The sequence below is a fragment of the Chaetodon auriga genome, chromosome 10, assembly GCF_051107435.1.
Source record: "Chaetodon auriga isolate fChaAug3 chromosome 10, fChaAug3.hap1, whole genome shotgun sequence".
In the NCBI taxonomy this organism is placed as follows: Eukaryota; Metazoa; Chordata; class Actinopteri; order Chaetodontiformes; family Chaetodontidae; genus Chaetodon; species Chaetodon auriga.
Window position 1 is genome coordinate 405,001 of NC_135083.1, and position 22,787 is coordinate 427,787.

Here is a 22,787-nt window from a genome sequence, read left to right on the forward strand (position 1 = left end):
TGAAGGTGAAGTGGCAACTGAGCAGAGCCAATCAGCAGAGAGGACACTGCCGCAGACCCAGGTGAGCAGGAAGTCCGATGGTTGTTACGCTGCTGAAGTCTGTGGCTGCTGAGAACGCAGTACAGCATGTACAAGATAAGATAAGATAAGATAAGATAAAACAAGACTTTATCATTTCACTTTCTGTCTGTGAACTCAGGCTGAGCCAAAACAGACCAAGTGTAAACAGACATCCTCTGAAAGAGAGACAGGCAGACAGACAGGCAGACAGACGGGTCAGATGGACAGACAGACAGATCTTTTGTCTCATTGTCTTATTGAGTCTTTGCAGACTGTTGCCATGGCAGCCTTGGAGTCGGTTGCCGCTGGAGATGAGGCTGCTGGTGAAAGGGGGGCGGGGCCAGAGACAGAGGGAGCCCGTGGTTGGTTGAAGCCTCAGACGTCTCTGGAGCTGATGTGTGGAGGACAGACAGACGTCAGCAAATATTTTTACATCAAATTCTGCCTGCCTGTCTGTCTGTCTGCCTGTTTGTCTGTCTGTCTGTCTGTCTGCCTGTCTGTCTGCCTGTCTGTCTGTCTGTCTGCCTGCCTGCCTGTCTGCCTGCCTGCCTGCCTGCCTGTCTGCCTGTCTGCCTGTCTGTCTGTCTGTCTGCCTGCCTGTCTGTCTGCCTGCCTGCCTGCCTGCCTGCCTGCCTGCCTGTCTGTCTGCCTGCCTGCCTGCCTGCCTGTCTGTCTGTCTGTCTGCCTGCCTGTCTGTCTGCCTGCCTGCCTGCCTGCCTGCCTGCCTGCCTGTCTGCCTGTCTGTCTGCCTGACCTGACCTGTCTCACCTGTCAGTCCATGGGTCACCAACCTGTCTCTCTCTCTGTGTCTCTGTCTTCAGGCCACCCTGTATGTGGTGGATCCTCTGTCTTGGTGTCCTCACCTGGATGCCGTTAAGCCCCTCCCCTCCTCAGGTATAGATGTCTTCCTGTGTTGCCAGGACTGTGGCTCCGATGCTGAGAACTGGACCTGTCTCACCTGCTACCAGGTGACCTGTCACACCTTGTGTCTCACCTGTTGATGCAGTGGACGTGTCTCACCTGTCCTCCTTCCTGTCTCAGGTGTTCTGTGGTCGTTATATCAACGAGCACATGGTGACTCACGCCGTGGTGTCTGAACATCCGATCGTCCTGAGCTTCTCTGACCTGTCGGTGTGGTGTTACCTGTGTGAGGCCTACGTCCACCACCAGGTAACACTTCGATCATTGGACACACACACACACACAGGTCAGCCTTCATCTGACTCTTCATCACTTTCTTCTTCTCTGTCTTCAGATTCTGTTTCAAGCTAAAAACGCTGCTCACTGCGCCAAGTTTGGAGAGGAGATCCCTCCATGGAGCTGAGAGGAGGAGGAGGAGATGAAGAGGGGGAGGAGGAGATGAAGAGGAGGAGGAGATGAAGAGGGGGAGGAGGAGATGAAGAGGAGGAGGAGATGAAGAGGGGGAGGAGATGAAGAGAGGGAGGAGGAGATGCTTTTATCTTTTTCTGTCTCCTCCTTCAGTTTGGACTGTTGAGTGTGTTGTCATGGATACCACATCCAGCAGCAATGGTGCTTTGTGGGAAATCTACGGTGTCTCACAGCTGCCAAAAAACAAACAAAGAAATGAGATTTTTCATGTTTTTAAATGCAGATTGGTGCTGATCATCTTCTTCATCTTCACCATCATCCAAACCTGTCAGCAGGCTGTGAACATGTGACCAGTCACCAGCAGGCGCGTCGACTGTTGAGCAGAGATGAAGAATTCAGAGGTGATGATGTCAGCGAGAGGCCACGCCCACAAACTGACTCTTTGTTTGTCATGTTTGAAATTCTGCTGCTCGATATTTATTTCAGTGTTTCCTGTGGACACTTCGCTCGTTAAGCAGCTCGTTGGATCATCAGTAAGAATCAGAATTCATAAAGGAGATGATGATTCTCTGTTTTCACCAGCAAATGAACTTCAAACTGTTTATTTCTCGTCTGGATTATTAAAAACAGATGTTTGTTTGTTTGTTTGTTTGTTTGTTTGTTGTTGTCTGAGTCACTGCGGCCAAAAGTAGAATAAAATAGAACAAATCTTTATTGTCCAGCGGGGGTGGAAATTTGTCTTCGGCTCACCAAACACAGTAATAACGATGATAAAATAAAATAAAACAAGAAAAAAGAAAATAGAATCAAATTAAGTGGACACAGATGAGACTGGATACCCGACAAACACTGAGAGCAGCTCCGTCACGGCTGTGGTCCACGTCCCAGCAGTCACTGCACAGTCCAGAGCGCTGACGGCACCACGGACAAAGATTTCTTAAAGACGGGTTCAGTGGCAGAGCGACTCTGTAGCGCCTCCCGGAGTGTAAAGGCTCACACTGGCTGGAGAGGATGAGCGGTCTGACAGGACGCTCCCGGCCTTCTTCCTCTTCTGGGTTTGCCCGTTATCTTACTAACCAGGGACACGAAGCCGGACAGTTTGTTCTTAAGTCTGCAGGTTAGGAGCCCGCCCCAAGCAGGAAGATGAAAGGTTAAAACAATTCCCACCATAGTTTGAGAAACAAGCTCCAAGACCTGCTGACTGACTCCGAGGCCGCAGAGTTTCCTGAGAAGATAAAGTCGATGTGAGATGAACTCAGCTGACCGCAAATGTGCCGAGGCGTTCGAAGTTCTCCACAGTTTCAACACGCTGACCAAGTGAAACTGGTTTCAGAGCTTGTTTTGTACAAATAACTCGTTCTTTTGTTTTGGCCACGTCGATCTCTGGACAGCCGGTATGACACCACACCTTCAGTTTAAATAGGCTGCTTCACATAAACATCTGATTTTTGAAGAGGGCCAACTAAGGCCGGGTCATCCGCATACGAGAACAATGTAAGTGTGTGTCACTGACCATAAATTCATCTGTAAAAAGTGAGAAGAGCAGCAGGAAAGAAGGCTTCCTGCTCCCTCTGCGGGCGGCAAGACAGGAAACTGCTGCTCCAGTGTATGTGAGTACAAGTACCTCAAGACTGTACTTTAGTGTTTTAGTAAAAGTATTTACTGCCTGTCTGGACGTCTGTCACATGACCTCTGACACCAAGCTGGAAAACGTCATCACACACACACACACCAACGCACCATCATGTCAGCTGTAGGTACTGTGAAGGTGAAGTCATTGATCCGTCATGTGATTGATTTGTACACAGGTAGACATTCGGGGACACAGATGGAAATAAACGCTGAATTCTTTCCACCAATGGAATCTTTCATCAGTCGAGCTCAGGTGACAGGTGAGGTTTCAGAATCTGACCAATAGGCTGCATTTGTCCAACTGAACACAGTCTCCTTCGTGTCTCATGATGGTCCCCTGCAGTTCATCAGCCGGCCTGCGGGAGGCACTGTGACGTCATCGGAAACAGCAGCAGCGGATTGGATGAAATCATGCGAGCCGTTGATGCTCTGCAGAGCTTGTTGTTTGTGGCTGGAGGGATCGATTCAGAGGAGATGATCAATTAGATGATTCCTGTCACATCCGGGGATGTAGAGCCGCCCCCCCCCTCCTGCCTCCTCTCTCCTCATCCTCTCCTCCTGCAGACAGACGGACAGACAGACAGGTGGACCTCCTCCAGCCGCAGGTTTGTTTCCGGTTCCTTTGTGTTTCATCGGTTCAGATCTCAGATCAGTCTCCGTCAATACAGACAGCCTCGTTTTAACGCGGCGCGCGTGCGCGTGCGCGCGTGTCCTCAGTGAATAACACGGAGGTGATGACGTAACCGTCGGTGGGTGCGGGCCGTTTGTGTTTGGTGCATCTCGACGCTGATTGGCTGTCGTGCTGTGATTGGTGCTGTTGTTGACAAACATTAAAACATAAATGGATGAAGATGATCGATTGTTTCCTGTGATTAAATCTTCATCATTTATCATCACTTCATTCAGTACATTTACTGCAGTATTTTGAGGTACTTGTACTTTACTGACGTGTTTTCTTTTCATGGTTGTTTTGATGGAAGCGTGTTTATCAGTGATCAGCAGCAGTTATTGATCGGTACTGACTGTCCTCCGATCAGCTCGACCACGTGCATCATTATCATCATCACCATCATCATCATCATCTGCTGATCACAGCTGTGGCAGCACCAAACCAACATGGCGTCAGCGTCTGCATGTTTGCACTCAGCGGACTAATGGTGGTGATGATGATGATGATGATAAAGATGATGATAAAGATGATGATGATGACGGTGATGATGATGACGATGACTATGATGATAAAGATGATGATGATGATGATGATGACGATGATGATGATAAAAATGATGATGGTGATGATGATGATGATGATGATGATATTTTCTCCTTTTGTTCTCTTGACATCTTTTTTTTCGGTTTCTCACTTAACTGTTCACTAAGCCCCGCCCTCCTTGGTTACTGTTGCTACGCCTGCCATCTTTCTCTCGGCACCAGATTTACCATTGAAATCCGCAGCTACTGCAAGCTACAGCCGACGTGTCGGTCCTGAACACGTCTTTCTCTAATCTAAGCTAATGTAGAAAACTGCTAATGTGCCCACTGACGCCTGGTTTCTACTGCAGGTTGTAAGCTAGATAGCCAGACGTGCTAACATTAGCGGCTTCTGTTAGAGCAGATAAAAACAGTTTAATCAGTTTCATGTGTTTTAGGTTTTTGAAAATCTACAAAAGACTCTTCAGATATCGAGTCGTCCGGCGTCATTACCACCACGTCAACATGTAGACAAACGTGAAGCTCGACAGGCTGCTGCTTCCTCGTTACGGTTACTCATCTCTGATTGGACAGCTGCTGTTCAGTGTTCTAAAAATCACTTTTGTTCGTCTCTCTGTCTCAGTCATGGCAGCGTCGCCCGCCGTCGCCGACCTGTCTCGTCTCTATCAGACAGAGTTCATTCGGAGCGCCCGGGCGGTCGGCGTCCTCTGGGCCGTCTGTACGCTCTGCTTCGCCATCATCCAGGTGGTCGTCCTGGTGCAGCCGTCCTGGATCGGCACCACGGACACCCGACACCGGGGGGCGGGACCGGCCCCGCCCAGTGGAACCCTGGGACTGTTTGAGGTGAGAAACTGAGAAAAAGAAGATATTTAATTTGGGTTTTGGGATCCAGGTGTGACGAGAGCGTCAGGGTTTGTGTGTCTCCACATGTTGAACTGCAGTCAAAGAGAAACTCTTTAGAAAAACAGGAGGGCAGAGGTGTGAAGACATGTGAGCCAGATGGAGATGATGTTTACAACCAGCTCACAAAGCTAACTATAAAAAATGAACCTAAAATTAACTCAAATGGTTTCTGCTGACGAAATCCAGGAAGTTCAGACGACCACTTAACCTGTCTGTGTCCCTGTCTGCCTGTCTGTCTGTCTGCCTGTCTCCCTGTATGTCTCTGTGTCCCTGTCTGTCTGTGTCCCTGTCTGTCTGTGTCCCTGTATGTCTGTCTGTGTCTCTATATGTCTTTGTGTCCCTGTCTGTCTGTGTCCCTGTATGTCTGTCTGTGTCTCTGTATGTCTTTATGTCCCTGTCTGCCTGTCTGTCTGTCTGCCTGTCTCCCTGTATGTCTCTGTGTCCCTGTCTGTCTGTGTCCCTGTATGTCTGTCTGTGTCCCTGTCTGTCTGTCTGTGTCTCTATATGTCTTTGTGTCCCTGTCTGTCTGTGTCCCTGTCTGTCTGTGTCCCTGTATGTCTGTCTGTGTCTCTGTATGTCTTTATGTCCCTGTCTGTCTGCCTGTCTGTCTGTCTGCCTGTCTCCCTGTATGTCTCTGTGTCCCTGTCTGTCTGTGTCCCTGTATGTCTGTCTGTGTCCCTGTCTGTCTGTCTGTGTCTCTATATGTCTTTGTGTCCCTGTCTGTCTGTGTCCCTGTCTGTCTGTGTCCCTGTATGTCTGTCTGTGTCTCTGTATGTCTTTATGTCCCTGTCTGTCTGCCTGTCTGTCTGTCTGCCTGTCTCCCTGTATGTCTCTGTGTCCCTGTCTGTCTGTGTCCCTGTATGTCTGTCTGTGTCTCTATATGTCTTTGTGTCCCTGTCTGTCTGTGTCCCTGTCTGTCTGTGTCCCTGTATGTCTGTCTGTGTCCCTGTATGTCTTTGTGTCCCTGTATGTCTGTGGGATGTCAGGTGTGTGTGGAGTCGGAATGGCCGGTCCCGGACTGTCGTGGTGGTTTGTCCAGTCTGTCTCCTCTGCCGTCCTTCCAGTCGGTGGCGGTGTTGGTGGGAGTGTCACTGTGGGCAGTGTGGACCAGCGTCCTCTGTCTCTGTCTCTTCAGGTTCTGCAGCGCTGCAACCGTCTACAAGATCTGCGCATGGCTGCAGCTCACTGCAGGTCAGTTACTGGTTCTACTGGTTCTCCTGGTACCTGTGACAATTCACGCAGTCTGATGTCAAACTGGTGATCTCAGTGTTATGACTGTGTCTGCTGTGCTGGACGGAGGTGGGAGGCCGGGGGGGGGGTAATAAAGCTGAGTCACAGCAGGTTACAAACACCGACCAATCATGATGCTGTCTGTCCGTCTGTCCGTCTGTCTGTCTGTCGTCTGTCTGTCTCCTCAGGTTTCTGTCTGGCATTAGCTTGTCTTCTGTTTCCAGACTCATGGGAGAGTCCAGAGATGAGAGCTCTGTGTGGAGACTCTGTGAGTATTTGAGGACATTCAGAGTGTTTCTCTCTGCTGTCTGTGGATTCATGTTCCTGCTGAATTCATGTGTTCATTCATGTTCCTGCTGTAGATGTTTCAGCTGGAGCTCATTGAACTCCTTTATATCCTGTTGGTGCTTTAATCTACAACAATGCATCAGATTCTATGAGATCGTCACATGTTTGACCTGTATTCATGGCACTGATGCTGTATTTTTGTCTCCAGGTGGGCAGTTTCTCTCCAGGTAACTGTTCGGTCCACTGGGCCTACATCCTGGCCATCCTGGGGGTTCTGGATGCCGCCATCTTGGCCACGTTGGCCTTCGTCCTCGCCAACAGACAGGATGCCCTGCTGCCACCAGACGCCAAGGAGGGTGAGGGAGGGGTCAGGGCATCTGGGAGGTACAGTTAGCATCGAGTTAGCTTCTTGGTCCAGTTAGCTTAGAGTTAGCTTTAGAGTGAGGTTACCATAGAGTTAGCTGTGGGTCCAGTTAGCTTAAAGTTAGCATCTGACTGAGGTTAGCATAGCATTAGCTGCAGGTCCAGTTAGCTTAGAGCTAGTGTCTGACTGAGGTTAGCATAGCATTAGCTGCAGGTCCAGTTAGCTTAGAGCTAGTGTCTGACTGAGGTTAGCATAGATTTAGCTGCGGGTCCAGTTAGCTTAAAGTTAGTGTCTGACTGAGGTTAGCATAATGTTAGCTGTGGGTACCATCAGCCTCTGGTTGCGCTTAGCTTAGCACTTTGCTCAGCAGTGACCTTTAATAATGAGATGTGTGTTTGTGCAGTGACCACAGGTCTGCTGATGTCAGCGTAGACTCACCAGGTGAGACTCTTCTTCTTCTACTGTCACATTACTGTCTTTTCAAACTTTACACAAACTCAGACTATTCTCTTCCACTTGTTTCATCGTCAGAAGACGAGGTGACGAAATGAAAGTGAACCAGAAGAAGAATTCAACATTCCCCCTCCACCTCCTCCTCCTCCTCCTCCTCTCATCATCACCGGGTTTCCTGGCAACCATATCCAGCTTGATGTTGTCATGGTGAGGAAAAAAAGCTCACAAGGAGCAGGAAGAATCAGAAAACAGGAAAGTGGACAGGAAAGGAGACAGGAAACATTCTGCAGATCTGTTCTGATGGTTCATCTCATCTCATGTCGTCCCACAGTTTTCTGTTCAGTCTGTTCGTCTCTGGAGAGAGGAGGAGGAGGAGGAGGAGGGATGAAGAGGAAGAAGAGGAGTTCTCTGTCAACATGGCGGTTCTGCAGCAAACAGAAGTACAACATCTTCCATAAACTCATCGACCAATCAACTGTCAGCTGTCATGTTTATTCACATGTTTGTAGCCTAGCTTAGCACAAAGAAAGAAGCTGACGGAGAAGCTGACGGACGATCTCTAAGATTTCATTTTAAACTTGGTCCTTCGTGTCTTTGTGTCCTGGGGGACGACCTCGTCCCCCCTCAGACTTCAGTCCTGCATGCCGCTCTGGGTTTGGCCTGCTGTCGTGTAACGTGGATGGTTTTGTGGAAAACGTTTGTGTGCAGGTTGTTGTTGTTGTCTGTTTATTTGTTTGTTGTGTTCAGTCACATGAACATAAATAAAATGAATCACAGATTTCATCTGTTTCCTCTGCATCACTGACGGATGACGGTTATAGTAACCAGAAGATGTTACCTGACCAGGTGAATCCTGGTCCTCAGAGCAGAAATTTCAAAATAAAGCTGATGGAAAACATGATGATGATGTTTCCAGGTGAAAGTCTCTTCTCAGGTAACGTTACCTGTGTAAGTGAAGTTACCAGTTTGGAAGATGTCGCCAGTTTAACTGAAGTTACCTGAAGGCGTTACCTGACCAGGTGAGTCCTGTCTCACAGAGCAGCCGTTTCAAATGTCTGAGACTCTTAGAAATCAGAAACCATGTTTATTGAGCTTCAAGCTTCGTTCAAAACACCTGACAGAAAAATCTCAGCTCAAAGTGCGTTTAGCGTCTTCATCGTGTCACACAGTCTTCGTCACATCGTCTCCTCGTGTCAGACGATGAAGAGCAGGAGAGCTGACGGACATGTTTGACCCTTCACAGTAACACAGATCCTAAACGTCACGTTACTGGAATAACAAAGGAGGGAAGGAAATGAAACTTGGAAAATTCCACCAGGAAAAGAAATGAATGTAGTTAATTTTCACATGTGTGTATAATATTTATCATGAAGTACTGAAGTACCTCTAACTCTGAGTACTTCATGTATCTGCCGGTGAGACAGAAGAACGGAGGCGGAGGGCTTCGAGGTGGATACGGACTTTAATTCAGAGATAATAAAAGGTTTGTGTTTCACACAGACAGACAGGATCACGAACAGAGCTGCTGCACAAGCTGAAGTACATGAACACAACAGGAGCGGACCAATCACAGAGCTGACGAGCGGGCGCCATGACGCCACCGCTGCCCGCCGTCCGTCCGTCTTCTCCAGCAACAGATTCACGCTGATGGAGGGAAGGCGGAGTCAGTGTGAATCTGCTTTAACTGCTAATCTTTAAAGTTTCACCCTTTCATAGAGACGCAGATTGGGCGGGTCGACTTCAAGTCCCAGAGGCCATCGCTGTCAGAAACAGCCAATCAGAGAGCCTCAGAGGGTGCTGCTGGGTGACGTTGATTCTTTGTAGATTTGATAGATAAATTCATAAATTTGATCGATTATCTTTGGACTCTGCAGCAGCTGCTGAGGATTGTGGGTACTGTAGTTTTTAAAGGCACTCCACTGAGCAATGGAACGTTCAGAGAAAGTTTCCTGCAAAAATCATGTGACCTGGAACAAACTGGGCACAGGTTCTTTAAGTTATCCTGTGAGTTATTTCTCCATTCAAGCCAAATAAAAGTCAGAGAGCTCATCTTAAACAGAAATGAATTACGCTGTTTGTTTGTTTGTTTTTCTCATTTCTTCTCATGTTTGCAACGAACGACTGATCGGACACATTTTCACCAAAAGCAGCAAAAATAGAACAATAGAGGAAACAGAAAATCCTGAAAGATGTAAAGATTCACCTCCTCCTCATCCCTCCATCTTCATCTTTCCTCCTCTACCCTCTTCCTCTCCTCCTATTTCCTCCTCTCTTTCTACTCCTCCTCCTCTCCTATTCTCTTCCTCTCCTCCTCTCTTTTCCTCACCTCTCCTTCTGTCCTATCCTCTCCTCTCCTCTCCTCCTCCTCTCCTCCCCACCTCCTCTCCTTCTGTCCTATCCTCTCCTCCTCCTCCTCTCCTCTCCTCCTCTCTCTTTCCATCCTATCCTCTCCTCCTCTCCTCTCCTCCTCTCTCTTTCCATCCTATCCTCTCCTCCTCTCCTCTTCCTCTCCTCCTCTCTTTTCCTCACCTCTCCTTCTGTCCTATCCTCTCCTCCTCTCCTCTCCTTCTGTCCTATCCTCTCCTCTCCTCCTCCTCTCCTCTCCTCCCCACCTCCTCTCCTTCTGTCCTATATCTCCTCCTCTCCTCCTCCTCTCTTCTCCTCCTCTCTCTTTCCATCCTCTCCTCTCCTCTCCTCTCCTCCTCTCTTTTCCTCACCTCTCCTTCCATCCTCTCCTCTCCTCTCCTCTCCTCTCCTCCTCTCTTTTCCTCACCTCTCCTTCCATCCTCTCCTCTCCTATCCTCTCCTCTCCTCTCCTCTCCTCTCCTCTCCTCTCCTCTCCTCCTCTCTTTTCCTCACCTCTCCTTCCATCCTATTCTCTCCTCCTCTCCTCTCCTCTTACTCCCTCATGTATTCTACAATCTGATCAATCAGTATCTGGGGGTCATAGTTCAGGGCGGCTCTCCTCCGACGCCTATGACTCCCATGATTCAGTTCTTCCGCGGCGGTGGTTGCCATGGTATCGATGCGTTTCATCCTCTGCAGCCCGGCAGCCGGGGGGCGGAGCGTCTCCTCCTCGTCACCTTCCTCCTCCAGCCTCTTCACTCTGAGCAGAGGGGGGTCGTTGCTGGGCGACGGAGGAGCGACGTCATCAAGGGAGCGGCGGGTTCTCCTGTGGGCGGGGTTAACGGGCTCGGCTGGTGTGATTGACAGGTCCCTCCTCAACCGGCGACCAGATGAGATCACCGGGACGTCGTTAGGGCCGATGCTGGCCAGTAACCTAGCAACCAGACGTCTGAGGAGAAGCAGAGACACAGGTACCACAGGTGTGCGCTCCTCAGTCAGAGCTAGACCAATGATTTCATCACAGCAGAGGTCAAGCACGAGCAGACACCGCACAGGTGTAGTCACAGGTGTTCATCATGACAGAGCTCAGATGGTCATGTGACCTCCAGTTAAAGGTCATGCTAAGCGCATTTACGTAAGTTTATGATGAATATTTATTAAAGATGGCCGCTGCAGGTTCAGAGGAGTCGTTTGAGTTCATGTAGAGAAAGAAAGCGCCGAGGGTTTGGCATCGATGAGGTTCTAAAGGCGAACCAGGAGAGGGAGCGCAGAACAGCTGATCAGAACAACAGGAGAACGGCATGTCGATAGATCAATAGATCAGCTGATCAGCTGATCATGAGCAGCACGCGTCGCCCAGTGTGACGTTTCCTGTTTTTTATTGTTTAAAGGGTGAAGTTCAGAGTAAATAACAGGTAACCTGTGTTCAGGTGTCGGCAGGTGTCTGCCTCAGACCAGCCAACCATCCCAGACGAGGACGAGGACAACGGTCCGCTCACCTGAAGGACTAAACCTTCACTTTTTTACTGCAACATAAAGACTTGAAGACTAAACTTCACCTCCATGATCATGAAGAAACATGAATGTATTGATCTGTGGAGTTTTATGTATTGATCTGTGTTAAACTGTTTTTCATTTTCCTTTATCTTTGTAAGTAAACTAACGAGGAGGTCGAAGTAAACTAAAAGTAAATAGACCTAAAACAACAGGAAGACTTGGAACTGAGTGGACCGGAGGAGAATCAAACGATGAACCACAGCTGATCAAACGGAGAACGGAGTCTGCTCTGTGGTTATTCCTGAGTTCTGGTTTCAAGCGGCTCCTCTGAACCTGGACTCGGGTCCTCGCCGTCTGTGAACACCTACAGGCCCACGTGTGTGTTCTATATATTTGTTCTATTTGTAACAGAGCGGAGAAACAAGGACTGGTTGATGTGACCGAACGTGTCTGTGTGTGAAGGAGTCTTTCACCTCAGGGCGTCCTGGTCTCCTTTGTCCTGTCCGGATGAGACTCGTCCAGCCTGGAGTCTCTGTGGTCTCGCTCTCTCCAGCAGAGTCTGAGCCAGCTGAGGCTCCATCCTACCAATCACAGCTCATGTTATCATTTAGAACCTCAAACCATTTAGAACCACACATGAACCTGAACAAACTGGATACAAATGAACGAAGATCTTAAATGTTCTCAGACCCAAACCTGCTGTCGCAGGTGTAAACAGAAACAGGAAGTGGTGCCCACCTGTCCAGTAAGGCCTGAGCCAGCTGGGGCTCCAGGAGGCCCCACCAGGCAGCCGGGGGCCTCCCCATGTTCAGCCCCCGCCCTGTCTCATCGTAGTCTGGTATGGTCGGGCCCTTGAAGTCCCCCGGTGGCCCCTGATCATCCTCCTCGTCTTCCTCTTCCTCTACCACTTCCACGTCACCTGGGCCAACCAATCCACCGCTCTCTGCCTCACTCAGTAGGCGGAACAGAGCGGCCAGGTAGGCTGTGAACACATTCGATTGGTCGATTAGTCAAAACAACAGTAGTCCAAACGAAGGTGTGTGACGTGGTTACTGTTCCAACCTGCTCGCTGCTCCTCTTCCTGCTCCCGCCTCTGGTCCCTTTCCACCAATCGCTGCAGTGCCTGGTCCAAGCCCCGCCCCCTCCAGTCATCTGATTGGTAGTACAGGTCATTCACCCCGTCCCTTCCCTGAATGGCAGGGTATGACATCATCTGGTCCTCGTAAGGCAGCAGGTAACGGAGGTCTCTGCGCTGGCGTCTGGCTACGCCCACTGACACATCCAGGCCACGCCCCCCACCGCGAGCTGCAGGTAGAGACTGAGAGAGAGGTCAGAGGTCAGGAACAGAAGGAAGGTCACTTCCTGCAAGAGCTGAAGCCCCACATCTCACCTGTTCTAAGCCCCGCCCCTCCCCCTTTCAAACCCTGTGGAAAGATGAAAACATTGTCCTTCATTGTTTGATCGTCTAGTAAGCCAAAGGTTCAGAAAACATGTCTCCTGGTGTTCTATCCATCATCATCGTCACCATCACCATCACCATCATCATCATCATCATCATCATCATCACCATCATCATCATCATCATCATCATCATCATCACCACCATCATCACCATCATCATCATCACCATCTTCATCATCATCATCATCACCACCACCACCATCATCATCATCATCATCATCATCATCATCATCACCATCTTCATCATCATAATCATCATCACCACACACACACACACACACACACACACATACACACACACACACACACACACACACACACACACACACACACACAGAGTGCACCTCCAGTGTGACATCATGTTGATGAATAAAGTTTGACTCCTTTTGTCCTCTGTCTCTTGTCTCATGTCTCTTTCAGCTGAAATCTTAATTTGAGGCGTCCAGACCTTTAAAACATCCACTGAAGCTTCAGATCCCCTGCTCACATTTCATTGGCTGTTCAAAGTGTCAGTCATCTCAAACTCAGCCATGATTGGCTCGATCTACACACAGAAGAGAAGGCGGACCTTCACGCGACTCAGACTCTTATTGGCTCCTCTGGTTGCTAGGCTTCAGTGGAACTGGGGCCAAAATGGCGCCGATCCGCGTTTGTTTCCGGAAGTTGTAACGCGGGAAACACAGAGGTGGAGCGGAAGAGGAGAATATGTGTTAATTTAAAAGGAGAAAACGTCTTTCTGTGGATAATTTTCATGTTTTGGACTAAATGTCTTCACTGCAGTGGATGTTCAGGACCTCTGTGGACGTTTCAGAGCGTTTCTGTGGAGTTTTATGGACCTGTGGATGAATGAGAGACGTCAGCGGTGAGTGTCCTCCTTTTAATCATCACTTATTTTTCTGCTGCTGGTGTTTGCTGAGCCTCCTGCTGTGACTTTCATCTGGAAAAGGTTTGAATCAGTCGATTCAGCTCAGTCTGACCGTTGACTGCGTTTCATATGAGTGCCAGTGTGTGTGTGTGTGTGTGTGTGTGTGTGTGTGTGTGTGTGTGTGTGTGTGTTAATATGTGTGTGTGTGTGTGTGTGTGTGTGTGTGTGTATGTGTGTGTGTGTGTGTGTGTGTGTGTGTGTTAATATGTGTGTGTGTGTGTGTGTGTGTGTGTGTGTGTGTGTGTTAATATGTGTGTGTGTGTTAATATATGTGTGTTAGTGTGTGTTTGTGTGAACGTGTTTGTGTGTGTGGGACTGTGTTAATGTGTGTACGATCATATTCTGTATGATCAGTGTTTTCTGTGGACAGATGTTGTGGACAGACGTTGGTCCATTGTCTGTCCTCTCAGTGAGACAACACGTCCAATCAGTTTGATTCATACACCCCAGAATCACAAATCACAGTCTGGCTTGAAGGCCTTAAAACCACACCAGATGTCCTCTGACCCACCACCCAGATCACCCCCAAAAGACCTGTAACAAGGAAAGAAGAAGAAGACGAAGAAGATGAAGAAGAAGATGAAGAAGATGAAGAAGACGAAGAAGAAGACGAAGAAGATGAAGAAGAAGATGAAGAAGAAGACGAAGAAGACGAAGAAGATGAAGACGAAGAAGAAGAAGAAGACGAAGAAGAAGATGAAGAAGATGAAGAAGACGAAGACAAAGAAGATGAAGAAGATGAAGAAGACGAAGACAAAGAAGATGAAGAAGAAGATGAAGAAGAAGACGAAGAAGATGAAGACGAAGAAGAAGAAGATGAAGAAGATGAAGACAAAGAAGATGAAGAAGAAGATGAAGAAGAAGACGAAGAAGATGAAGACAAAGAAGATGAAGAAGATGAAGAAGACGAAGACAAAGAAGATGAAGAAGAAGATGAAGAAGAAGACGAAGAAGATGAAGACGAAGAAGAAGAAGACAAAGAAGATGAAGAAGAAGATGAAGAAGAAGATGAAGAAGATGAAGACGAAGAAGATGAAGACGAAGAAGAAGAAGACGAAGAAGATGAAGACAAAGAAGATGAAGAAGAAGATGAAGAAGAGGACGAAGAAGATGAAGAAGACGAAGAAGACGAAGAAGATGAAGTCAAAGAAGATGAAGAAGAAGATGAAGAAGAAGAAGATGAAGATGGATACGAAGAAGAAGAAGACGAAGAAGATGAAGAAGAAGACGAAGATGAAGATGAAGAAGATGAAGATGAAGAAGAAGACGAAGAAGAAGACAAAGAAGAAGACGAAGAAGTCGAAGAAGATGAAGACGAAGATGAAGATGAAGAAGAAGACAAAGAAGACGACGAAGAAGATGAAGACGGAGACGAAGAAGAAGAAGAAGTCGAAGATGAAGAAGATGAAGACGGAGACGAAGAAGAAGAAGAGGACGAAGAAGATGAAGAAGAAGATGAAGAAGAAGATGAAGAAGAAGACGAAGAAGAAGTCGAAGAAGAAGATGAAGACGAAGAAGATGAAGACGAAGATGAAGATGAAGAAGACAAAGAAGGCGAAGAAGAAGTCGAAGAAGAAGATGAAGACGAAGATGAAGATGAAGAAGAAGACAAAGAAGACGAAGAAGAAGTCGAAGAAGAAGATGAAGACGAACAAGATGAAGACGAAGATGAAGACGAAGATGAAGAAGAAGACAAAGAAGACGATGAAGAAGATGAAGACGAAGACGAAGACGAAGAAGAAGAAGTCGAAGATGAAGACGGAGACGAAGAAGAAGAAGAGGACGAAGAAGATGAAGAAGAAGATGAAGAAGAAGATGAAGAAGAAGACGAAGAAGAAGTCGAAGAAGAAGATGAAGACGAAGAAGATGAAGACGAAGATGAAGATGAAGAAGACAAAGAAGACGAAGAAGAAGTCGAAGAAGAAGATGAAGACGAAGATGAAGATGAAGAAGAAGACAAAGAAGACGAAGAAGAAGTCGAAGAAGAAGATGAAGACGAACAAGATGAAGACGAAGATGAAGACGAAGATGAAGAAGAAGACAACGAAGAAGAAGAAGAAGACGAAGAAACCCCAAGGAGGTGCTTTTTAATCTTTCTGTCCAATTCTGCCCTTTGAAGCATCTACACCGGACTAAACCTGAGTGTGTGTGTGTGTGTGTGTGTGTGTGTGTGTGTGTGTGTTTATGAGTGTGTATGTGTACATGCATTATGAGGATGCTGCCTGTGTCCAGGGAGACATGCTGTTACCATAGCAACATAATGAGCTCTTCTCTTCCTGCCTCCAGTAATTTGATTTTGTGTGTGTGTGTGTGTGTGTGTGTGTGTGTGTGTGTGTGTGTGTGTGTGTGCCTGTGTGTGCGTGTGTGTGTGTGAGAGAGGTTTGTGTGAAGGAGATAAAGAGAAGAGACATGGAGACGTAGAGGACATAGAGACAGACAAAGAGAATTATTGATCAGCGTGATCAGATTTATTAAGTTCATATCAAACACACGTTTATATGTCTGCACTTCTGAGGACCACCTGTCCTCTCAGTCTGCACGGCTGTTAACAGTGACTCAGCACACTGAACCGTGACTCAGCACCTTGAATAGTGACTCAGCACCGTGAACAGTGACTCAGCACACTGAACAGTGACTCAGCAGTAACAGTATCGGTATCGGTCCCGATATTGAAAAAAATTCTAGATGGGGTATCGGTGACAAAGGGCCCGATACGCAGGGGCCGATCTGTTCAGTCTAACGCTGAGCTGTAGGCGCTGTGAGTGGCGTCATGCGTGAGCGACACGCAGTGCTGAAGGACACGTGATGTGGACCACACTGTTTTCAAGATGGAGCTAGCGAAAGGATCGCCTGTCTGGAGCTTTTTCACACCAGCTCAGCCTACAAACTCGACGGCTACTTGCAATACCTTTACCGCAGTAAAAGTTCCGAGGGGCGGCGGTAAAACGTCAAGTTATAACACGACCAACTTAATCAAGCACCTACACAGATTTCAGGCCAGGGAGCACGCTGAGTTCACTGACCCGAACAAACAGAAAGGAGGCGGTGTGACCAGGGTTCTAAATTAACACCCGCCAACCCACCAAATGCGGGTTAAAATTCATATTGGCGGGTGTAAATAAAAACTTACTGGCCAATTTGGCCGATAATGCATTAGGCAATCATGTCAGTCAGAGCCGCTCTACAGTTCTTGGTCATTTGTCCCCTGGACAGTCCGTCCTACATTTCCCATGAACACTGTCGTAATGCTACGTGATGACGTACAAGACGCCCATTGGCTGTGCGCAGGCACACTACAGTCTGTCGTGCAACCGGCGCGAGAAACCACGGAAACGCAAACACAAAGAAGAAGAAGAAGAATGAACGGCGGCGTATGAACTGTAAAAAAGGAGACTGAGCTAGCTAAAAGTAAAAAGTAAAGTTAGACTAAATGCTGCGGTGGTTGGACAGACGTCTGGGGGGAGAAGAGGAAGGAGGCAGGGGATGAGAATGTCGACAAAGCGTGCGAAACGAAGAAAAGAAAGTTTAACGCTAAATGGCTGACAGGTCGTGAATGGCTTGTGTTTGATCACGAAAATGCCGTCATGTTTTGTAAGGACTGCCGCATGTACACGAAAGAAAAAAACAAGACAAATAATTTTGTGGTGGGGACTAATAATTTAAAGTGGAGGCAGTAAAGGACCATGAGAGTGCCCGAAGTCATCAGGAGAGCCGAAGGAGTCTGCAGTACTGACTGCTGCACTGTTTGTGTTTTCTAGTTGTAAATACATAATTCAGTTTATTACCAATGCAAGTGTTTAAGTCATGGCTGTTACTTATATATATTTCTTATTAAAGAAAGAAGGCAGAAACACTTGAAGTTGAAAGGAAAAATACATTTTATTAGGAATGTAATGATACTAAATACTTACTGGAAAAATGTCTTTTAGAAAATAATTAATCTGACAGCATTTTTTCTTTGTATAAATTAAATGTTTGCACTTTCTGTGTATATTTTGTTTCATGTGTTGTACTTTCTGTCCATTTTTCATGCCAACAATGTAAATAAAATGATCAAATGCATTCGGTGGCACTCATAATCTCTCTTATTTTCACCGGGAAAAAATTTGGCTAGTGGAAATTCTGATTGGCTGGTAACTTTAGAAGGTCACCAGCCACATTGGCTGGTGATCAAAAAAGTTAATTTAGAACCCTGGATGTGACGCAGCTAACTTTGAAGCAGATGAAGGAAAGAGGTGAAAAATGTCCACCTAACAGTGTGCAGGCAACACATATCAGGGAGAGGGTGTCCCGTGTCACTTTAAGGTCAACTGCACGCTGGCTGGAGGACAGTCACGTGCCACACGGTGCCACGCTCAATGCTACACACTCCCGCGGGGTCACACGCCAGCGAGGAGTTATCAAACAGTTATCAAATAAATAACTCAGTACATTTATATCTGTTTGTTTTTAAAAAGTCAAGTCTGATGCACAAAGGAGTGATTCGTCTTTTCCACAGTGACACGTACCGTTTGTTAGGCAATTCAGCGCAGTTTTCCTGTAGCGGTATCGGATCGGTATCGCCCATTACTAAACCTCAGATATCGGTATCGGAGGTGAAAAAAGCGGATCGGTGCGTCCCTAGTTACTGATTGGTTTCTTCATGGATGACTGATTACTTTTGTGTAACTTTCACCAAACTATCAGCAGAAGATCGAGCAGACGTGTTAATGTAGTACTAACGGACCTCTACCTTAGCTTACCTTATGATTGGTTCTGAGAGGACTTTTACGTCCAAGCTTGTCAGAGGTGTTTTTGTCTCATTGTAGCGACTGCAGCTGTCTGTCCAGACTTTGACCTTCACTCCTGCCGTCCTCTCCTTTGAATAAATCTATTTTAGACCTTTCTGAGCGAAAACGTCCGCCTGGAACGTGAACGGAACGTTTAATCGCAGTGGGCGCAGTCGCGTAGCCAGGATTTTTCAACAGGGTGGACTTTTGCGAAGTAGTGTGGGCCACTATTTTTTACATTTTTTTTTTTATTCCGATATAGGGAGTAGGCCTACAGCAATTGTTCCAAAATTAAAAAACACGTGATTTCATCACAGATCAGACGATTAATGCAAACAACAATGGGCGACACTGATAAGTAGGGATGGGCACCGAATTTCGGTACTTATTTGGTACCGACCAAATTCCCGCTGAAGTAGTGAGTATCGATTCACGGGAAATCCGTCGGTACCACATTTCGGTACCTGAACGCACTTTTTTTTTTTTTTTTTTTTTTTTTTTTACCCTGTACGCACCTTGACGTTATGCGTCGGCGAAAGCGGAGGACGCGGTGACGCGGTTACGTCAGTGGTTGCTTTATCTTCAGAGGCGGACCGTAAGCGCTCCATAGTCTGGCTTCATTTTATCAAGCTGGATGCCGACAACGCGCGGTGCAACATTTGTGATGCGAAGTGCAAAGCCAGCAAGGGAAACACGTCCAACTTGAGGAAGCACTTGGTTAAACACCAAATATTCCTCAAGGCGGAGGAGTGCACGATTTTTGACAGTTTAAAAACACAGGCTAACGTTACCACAGCTACCCGCCCGGCGTCAGCATTAAACGTTACCGCCAGCAAGCCTGCTGCAGCCAGCGGCTCGACACTTGCAGCCAGCTTCAAGGAAGGAGAACAACCGGCCCTTTTAAAAAGGTAGACGACGATGACGATGACGACGACGACGCAGCTTCAATTAGCATAATTTTATACAGTTATTTATTTTGAATCTATTTATTTTTAAGTTATTTACTTTATCCCCACACACATTTTTCTCAAGTTCTATGTTGGAGTTATTTAACTTGATGTTATTGAAGAATAAATGTTCAAAATTCCGAAGTTTTGACTATTTTTTTAAATATACAAAATAACTTTAATTACCAAACACATATCCCCCCCCCCAAAAAAGTATCGAAAACAGGTACCGAAAAATACCGGTATCGATTCGCAGGTACCGAGTATCGGTATCGTATCGATTCAGATGTGAAAGGCACCCATCCCTACTGATAAGTAGATCATACTTTATTCATCCCCGGTGGAATTAAAGGCACGACATACATGCATGCCTGTGATTTTAACATAGAACATAAAGACTTGTCAAATAGCTAGTCAAGACCATGGAGAACCATAGAAAGTAGCCTGGGCTAATTATGAGCAAAAACACAGACGCTAGACTAACGTTGTAGGCGTCGCAGAGAACGATCTGGGCTTTCCGGTTATTACCGTGCGGGGGGTTAGGGTTAGGTGGGGCTGAGTAGCTGTTTCCTGGAGGGTAGACAGGTCTGCAGGCGGACTGCTGGATGATGCTTGGTCCGTATCAGAGAGAGCTGAAGGGCTGGGGCAAGGACTGGACTGGACTGGGCAGACAGGTCGGCACGTGGACTGACGGGCAGAAGGGTCGGGAGAACTACTCACACTGAGAGGCATGGAGAGAGCTGAACGACAAGGACTGGAGGTGGTTGTGGAGGACGAGGTCGAAGGCAACGAGTCATCGTTGTCGTCACTGATCCTTTCTGTAGTGGTAAAATCTAATCTTGGTTTCTTAAAAAATGACGCCATCAATGTTTGTTTTGACATATTTGCAGTGGCCTAACAGTTAATAGCGCAGCTAACAGCTAGCATTCATTGCTAGCTTCCAGCGATTGTTGACACAGCTAACATACGCACGCTGCGGCCATCCACGTAGCTTTACCCAATCAAAATGAAGCACAGAAGATTAAAAATGGACAAAAGAGCATTTATATTTGTAACATAATGATACTTTATTGAAACAAAATTGATCTCACACAGTTTTGTATGATATTACTATGGGCTACTTTTTCGTTCCTTGAATTTCCAGTTAATACCGGGCACTTCTGATAGGGTGGGCCAGCTGTCAATCATCGTGGCACTGGCCCATATTGGCCCTTATATGGCTATGCCACTGCCTTGGCGTCAGGACGTGAAACGGGAGCAGTAACAGGAAGTGACGAGACGTCACGAAGATGAACGATGAACGTGAGACAGAAAGACGGAAAGTTTGTCCGTTTATGTGGCTGAGCGGGAGGACGCTGACCTGAACACTGCTTAGATTGACTGAATGTCCACGATCTGTTCAAAATCAGCCTCTGCCACCAGCTGTCTCACTGCCTGCTGTCTCACTGCCAGCTGTCTCACTGCCAGCTGTCTCGCTGCCAGCTGTCTCACTGCCAGCTGTCTCACTGCCAGCTGTCTCGCTGCCAGCTGTCTTTCTGTCTCTTTAAAGGCAGTATGTCCTGCTCTGTTTGGCTCTTGTGATATGGCTGATTGAGCGCTGCTTGTTGTTTGTCGGAGGTAAACAGAGACAGCAGGACTCTGGTTTATGTCCGTCACGTCTCACAGACTGAAGCAGGACAGACTCGCGATGCGTCCGTCATTCTGTCTGTGGGCCTCACGAGTAACTGTGAAACCAGCAGCATCAGGCTCCGGTCTGTCTGCAGAGATCAGACCTGGATGTGGACAGAGGTGACATGACTGAACCGGTCTCACAGGGGACACGTTAAATATGTGCTGTGTTTTGAGCCGACCAGCTCCTGGTTCAGGTTCAGGGAGACCTGTGTGGTCCGGTACTGACAGAGTCAGTGGACCACACAGTGGACCAGTAAGAGAGACAAAAGGATAAAGTACCACTGTGGTAGTTTTCAGCCTGTCTTGTCCCCTCGCTGTCTCCTGTCTCACTGATCATACTAACTCACGAACAGAGACATCAGTCAGACCAGAGGACGTGCAGGGGACAGCCACGAGTCAGACGAGAAGACGCTGTCTCTTAAAGACGTTTCCTGGGACACGAGACTGAAATCAAGCTTCAGCTTCACAGATGTTCATCATGTTCAGGTTAATGTGCTCACTGTCACACAGTCCTCACAAGGACAGAAGGCCACACACACACACACACACACACACACACACACACAGACAGTGTAATATATGGCCCTGTTGCCATGGGTTACTGTCTCCTGTCGCTATGGTAACAGAATCTGAAACGAAATGTTCCTTCCTTAATAGCGGCAACCTGTGCGCGCGCCCGCACACACACACACACACACACACACACACACACACACCTGAACACAAACAGCTCACTCAAACATCTGCGTTTCTCTCTCATTGATTAACCTGATCAATTAATACAGAAGGTGAAACTAAAGCATCAGAACACACACACACACACACACACACACACACACACACACACACACACTCACAGTGATGTAACAGTGTTGACTGACAGGTAGAAGATAAACAGCATCACTATCATACTGTCTCTCCCTCTGCCTGTCTGTCTCTCCGTCTCTTGCTGTCTGTCTCTCTCTCTGTCTGTCTGTCTCTCTCTCCGTCTCTCTCTCTGTCTCTCGCTCTCCGTCTCTCTGTCTGTCTCTGTCTCTCTGCACACGCTGGGACTTGTCCTTACCTGGACGCTGTGGATCAGAGCAGTGCTGAGCAGCAGGAGGCTGAGAGACGCCATTCTACTGACTGAACACACACACACACACACACACACTGCCTCTATCTTCTGACTCATCTGAGGACAGAGGGGAGCAGGGAGAGAGAGAGGGGGAGGAGCGATGATGAGAGAGAGGAGGCGAGAGGTGTTGAAGAGATGAGGAAGGAGAGGGAGGAGGAAACATTAGATACTGAGTGAGGAAAAGGGGGAGGGGGTGGAGAATCTATGAAATGGAGGGAGGAAACAAGAAGAGAGAGAGGAGGGGTGAGAGGAAGAGGAAAGAAGAGGAGGAGAGAAGGGAGGAGAAAAGAGCAGAAGGATAAGGACACAGTGAAGGAAATAAGGGAGGAGAGAGGGAGGAGCCATGAGACAGAAGGAGGAGAGAAAAATGGAAGGAGACATGGCAGAGGGGGGAGGAGAGGATGGAAGGAGAGAGAAGAAGGGAGGAAATAGAGAGAGGAGAGACAAACAGACCAGTGAGGAGGGGAGGGGAGGTGAGAGGAAGAGGGAGGGGCAGGGAGGAGGAGGACAGAAAAATGGATGAGTATCGAGTGCAGGAGGAGAAAAAAAAGAGTGGGATGAATTCATTCACTCATTCATGCTT

The 22,787-nt window shown here is 47.5% G+C and overlaps 3 protein-coding genes across 10 annotated transcripts in view; 2 read left to right on the forward strand and 1 right to left on the reverse strand.

The window, feature by feature from the left end:
- The window catches only part of hdac6 (histone deacetylase 6), a 22,019-nt gene extending 19,990 nt beyond the window's left edge, over window positions 1–2,029 (forward strand). For 3 of the 6 annotated variants that reach the window (XM_076740660.1, XM_076740662.1, XM_076740663.1), the window contains exons 25-29: window positions 1–61; window positions 323–475; window positions 882–1,028; window positions 1,102–1,230; window positions 1,316–2,029. The exon at window positions 1–61 is cut by the window's left edge and continues 128 nt beyond it. In XM_076740660.1, the coding sequence (XP_076596775.1) occupies window positions 1–61; window positions 323–475; window positions 882–1,028; window positions 1,102–1,230; window positions 1,316–1,384 (559 nt within the window). In that variant the 3' untranslated portion in view covers window positions 1,385–2,029. The remainder of the gene's footprint in view (window positions 62–322; window positions 476–881; window positions 1,029–1,101; window positions 1,231–1,315) is intronic. The other 3 variants (XR_013077710.1, XM_076740661.1, XM_076740664.1) reach the window with 3 other exon arrangements.
- A 1,364-nt stretch (window positions 2,030–3,393) lies between these two features.
- Window positions 3,394–8,252, forward strand: lhfpl4b (LHFPL tetraspan subfamily member 4b). Of its 3 annotated transcripts, none has more exons than XM_076741511.1 (8): window positions 3,394–3,626; window positions 4,856–5,076; window positions 6,123–6,327; window positions 6,555–6,634; window positions 6,863–7,010; window positions 7,422–7,459; window positions 7,550–7,678; window positions 7,803–8,252. In XM_076741511.1, the coding sequence occupies exons 2-6, from the start codon at window positions 4,858–4,860 to the stop codon at window positions 7,448–7,450; spliced, it is 681 nt and encodes a 226-aa protein (XP_076597626.1). In that variant the 5' UTR covers window positions 3,394–3,626; window positions 4,856–4,857; the 3' UTR covers window positions 7,451–7,459; window positions 7,550–7,678; window positions 7,803–8,252. The 3 variants fall into 3 exon arrangements, with proteins under 3 accessions (XP_076597626.1, XP_076597628.1, XP_076597627.1); XM_076741513.1 differs by having other exon boundaries at window positions 3,399–3,626; window positions 7,553–7,678; XM_076741512.1 differs by lacking the exon at window positions 3,394–3,626 and adding an exon at window positions 3,851–3,950.
- A 662-nt stretch (window positions 8,253–8,914) lies between these two features.
- Window positions 8,915–22,629, reverse strand: pcsk1nl (proprotein convertase subtilisin/kexin type 1 inhibitor, like). Its single transcript, XM_076741506.1, has 5 exons — window positions 22,151–22,629; window positions 12,377–12,632; window positions 12,053–12,296; window positions 11,788–11,895; window positions 8,915–10,766 (listed from the first exon to the last, which is right to left on the reverse strand). Exons 1-5 carry the CDS (start codon window positions 22,259–22,261, stop codon window positions 10,370–10,372), a joined length of 1,116 nt encoding a protein of 371 aa, XP_076597621.1. The 5' UTR covers window positions 22,262–22,629; the 3' UTR covers window positions 8,915–10,369.
- Between the last annotated feature and the right edge of the window lie 158 nt (window positions 22,630–22,787).

Excerpts from the sequence above, each read along its gene's own strand:
- pcsk1nl (XM_076741506.1), bottom strand. The coding sequence starts at position 22,261 with ATGAGTCAGAAGATAGAGGCAGTGTGTGTGTGTGTGTGTGTGTGTTCA. Across the intron at positions 12,633-22,150 it reads CTCTGATCCACAGCGTCCAG|TCTCTACCTGCAGCTCGCGG; the intron begins GTAAGGACAAGT and ends CCTCTCTCTCAG. Across the intron at positions 11,896-12,052 it reads GCTCAGGCCTTACTGGACAG|GATGGAGCCTCAGCTGGCTC; the intron begins GTGGGCACCACT and ends TGTGATTGGTAG.
- lhfpl4b (XM_076741511.1), top strand. The coding sequence starts at position 4,858 with ATGGCAGCGTCGCCCGCCGTCGCCGACCTGTCTCGTCTCTATCAGACA. Across the intron at positions 5,077-6,122 it reads GAACCCTGGGACTGTTTGAG|GTGTGTGTGGAGTCGGAATG; the intron begins GTGAGAAACTGA and ends GTGGGATGTCAG. Across the intron at positions 7,011-7,421 it reads GCCACCAGACGCCAAGGAGG|TGACCACAGGTCTGCTGATG; the intron begins GTGAGGGAGGGG and ends GTGTTTGTGCAG.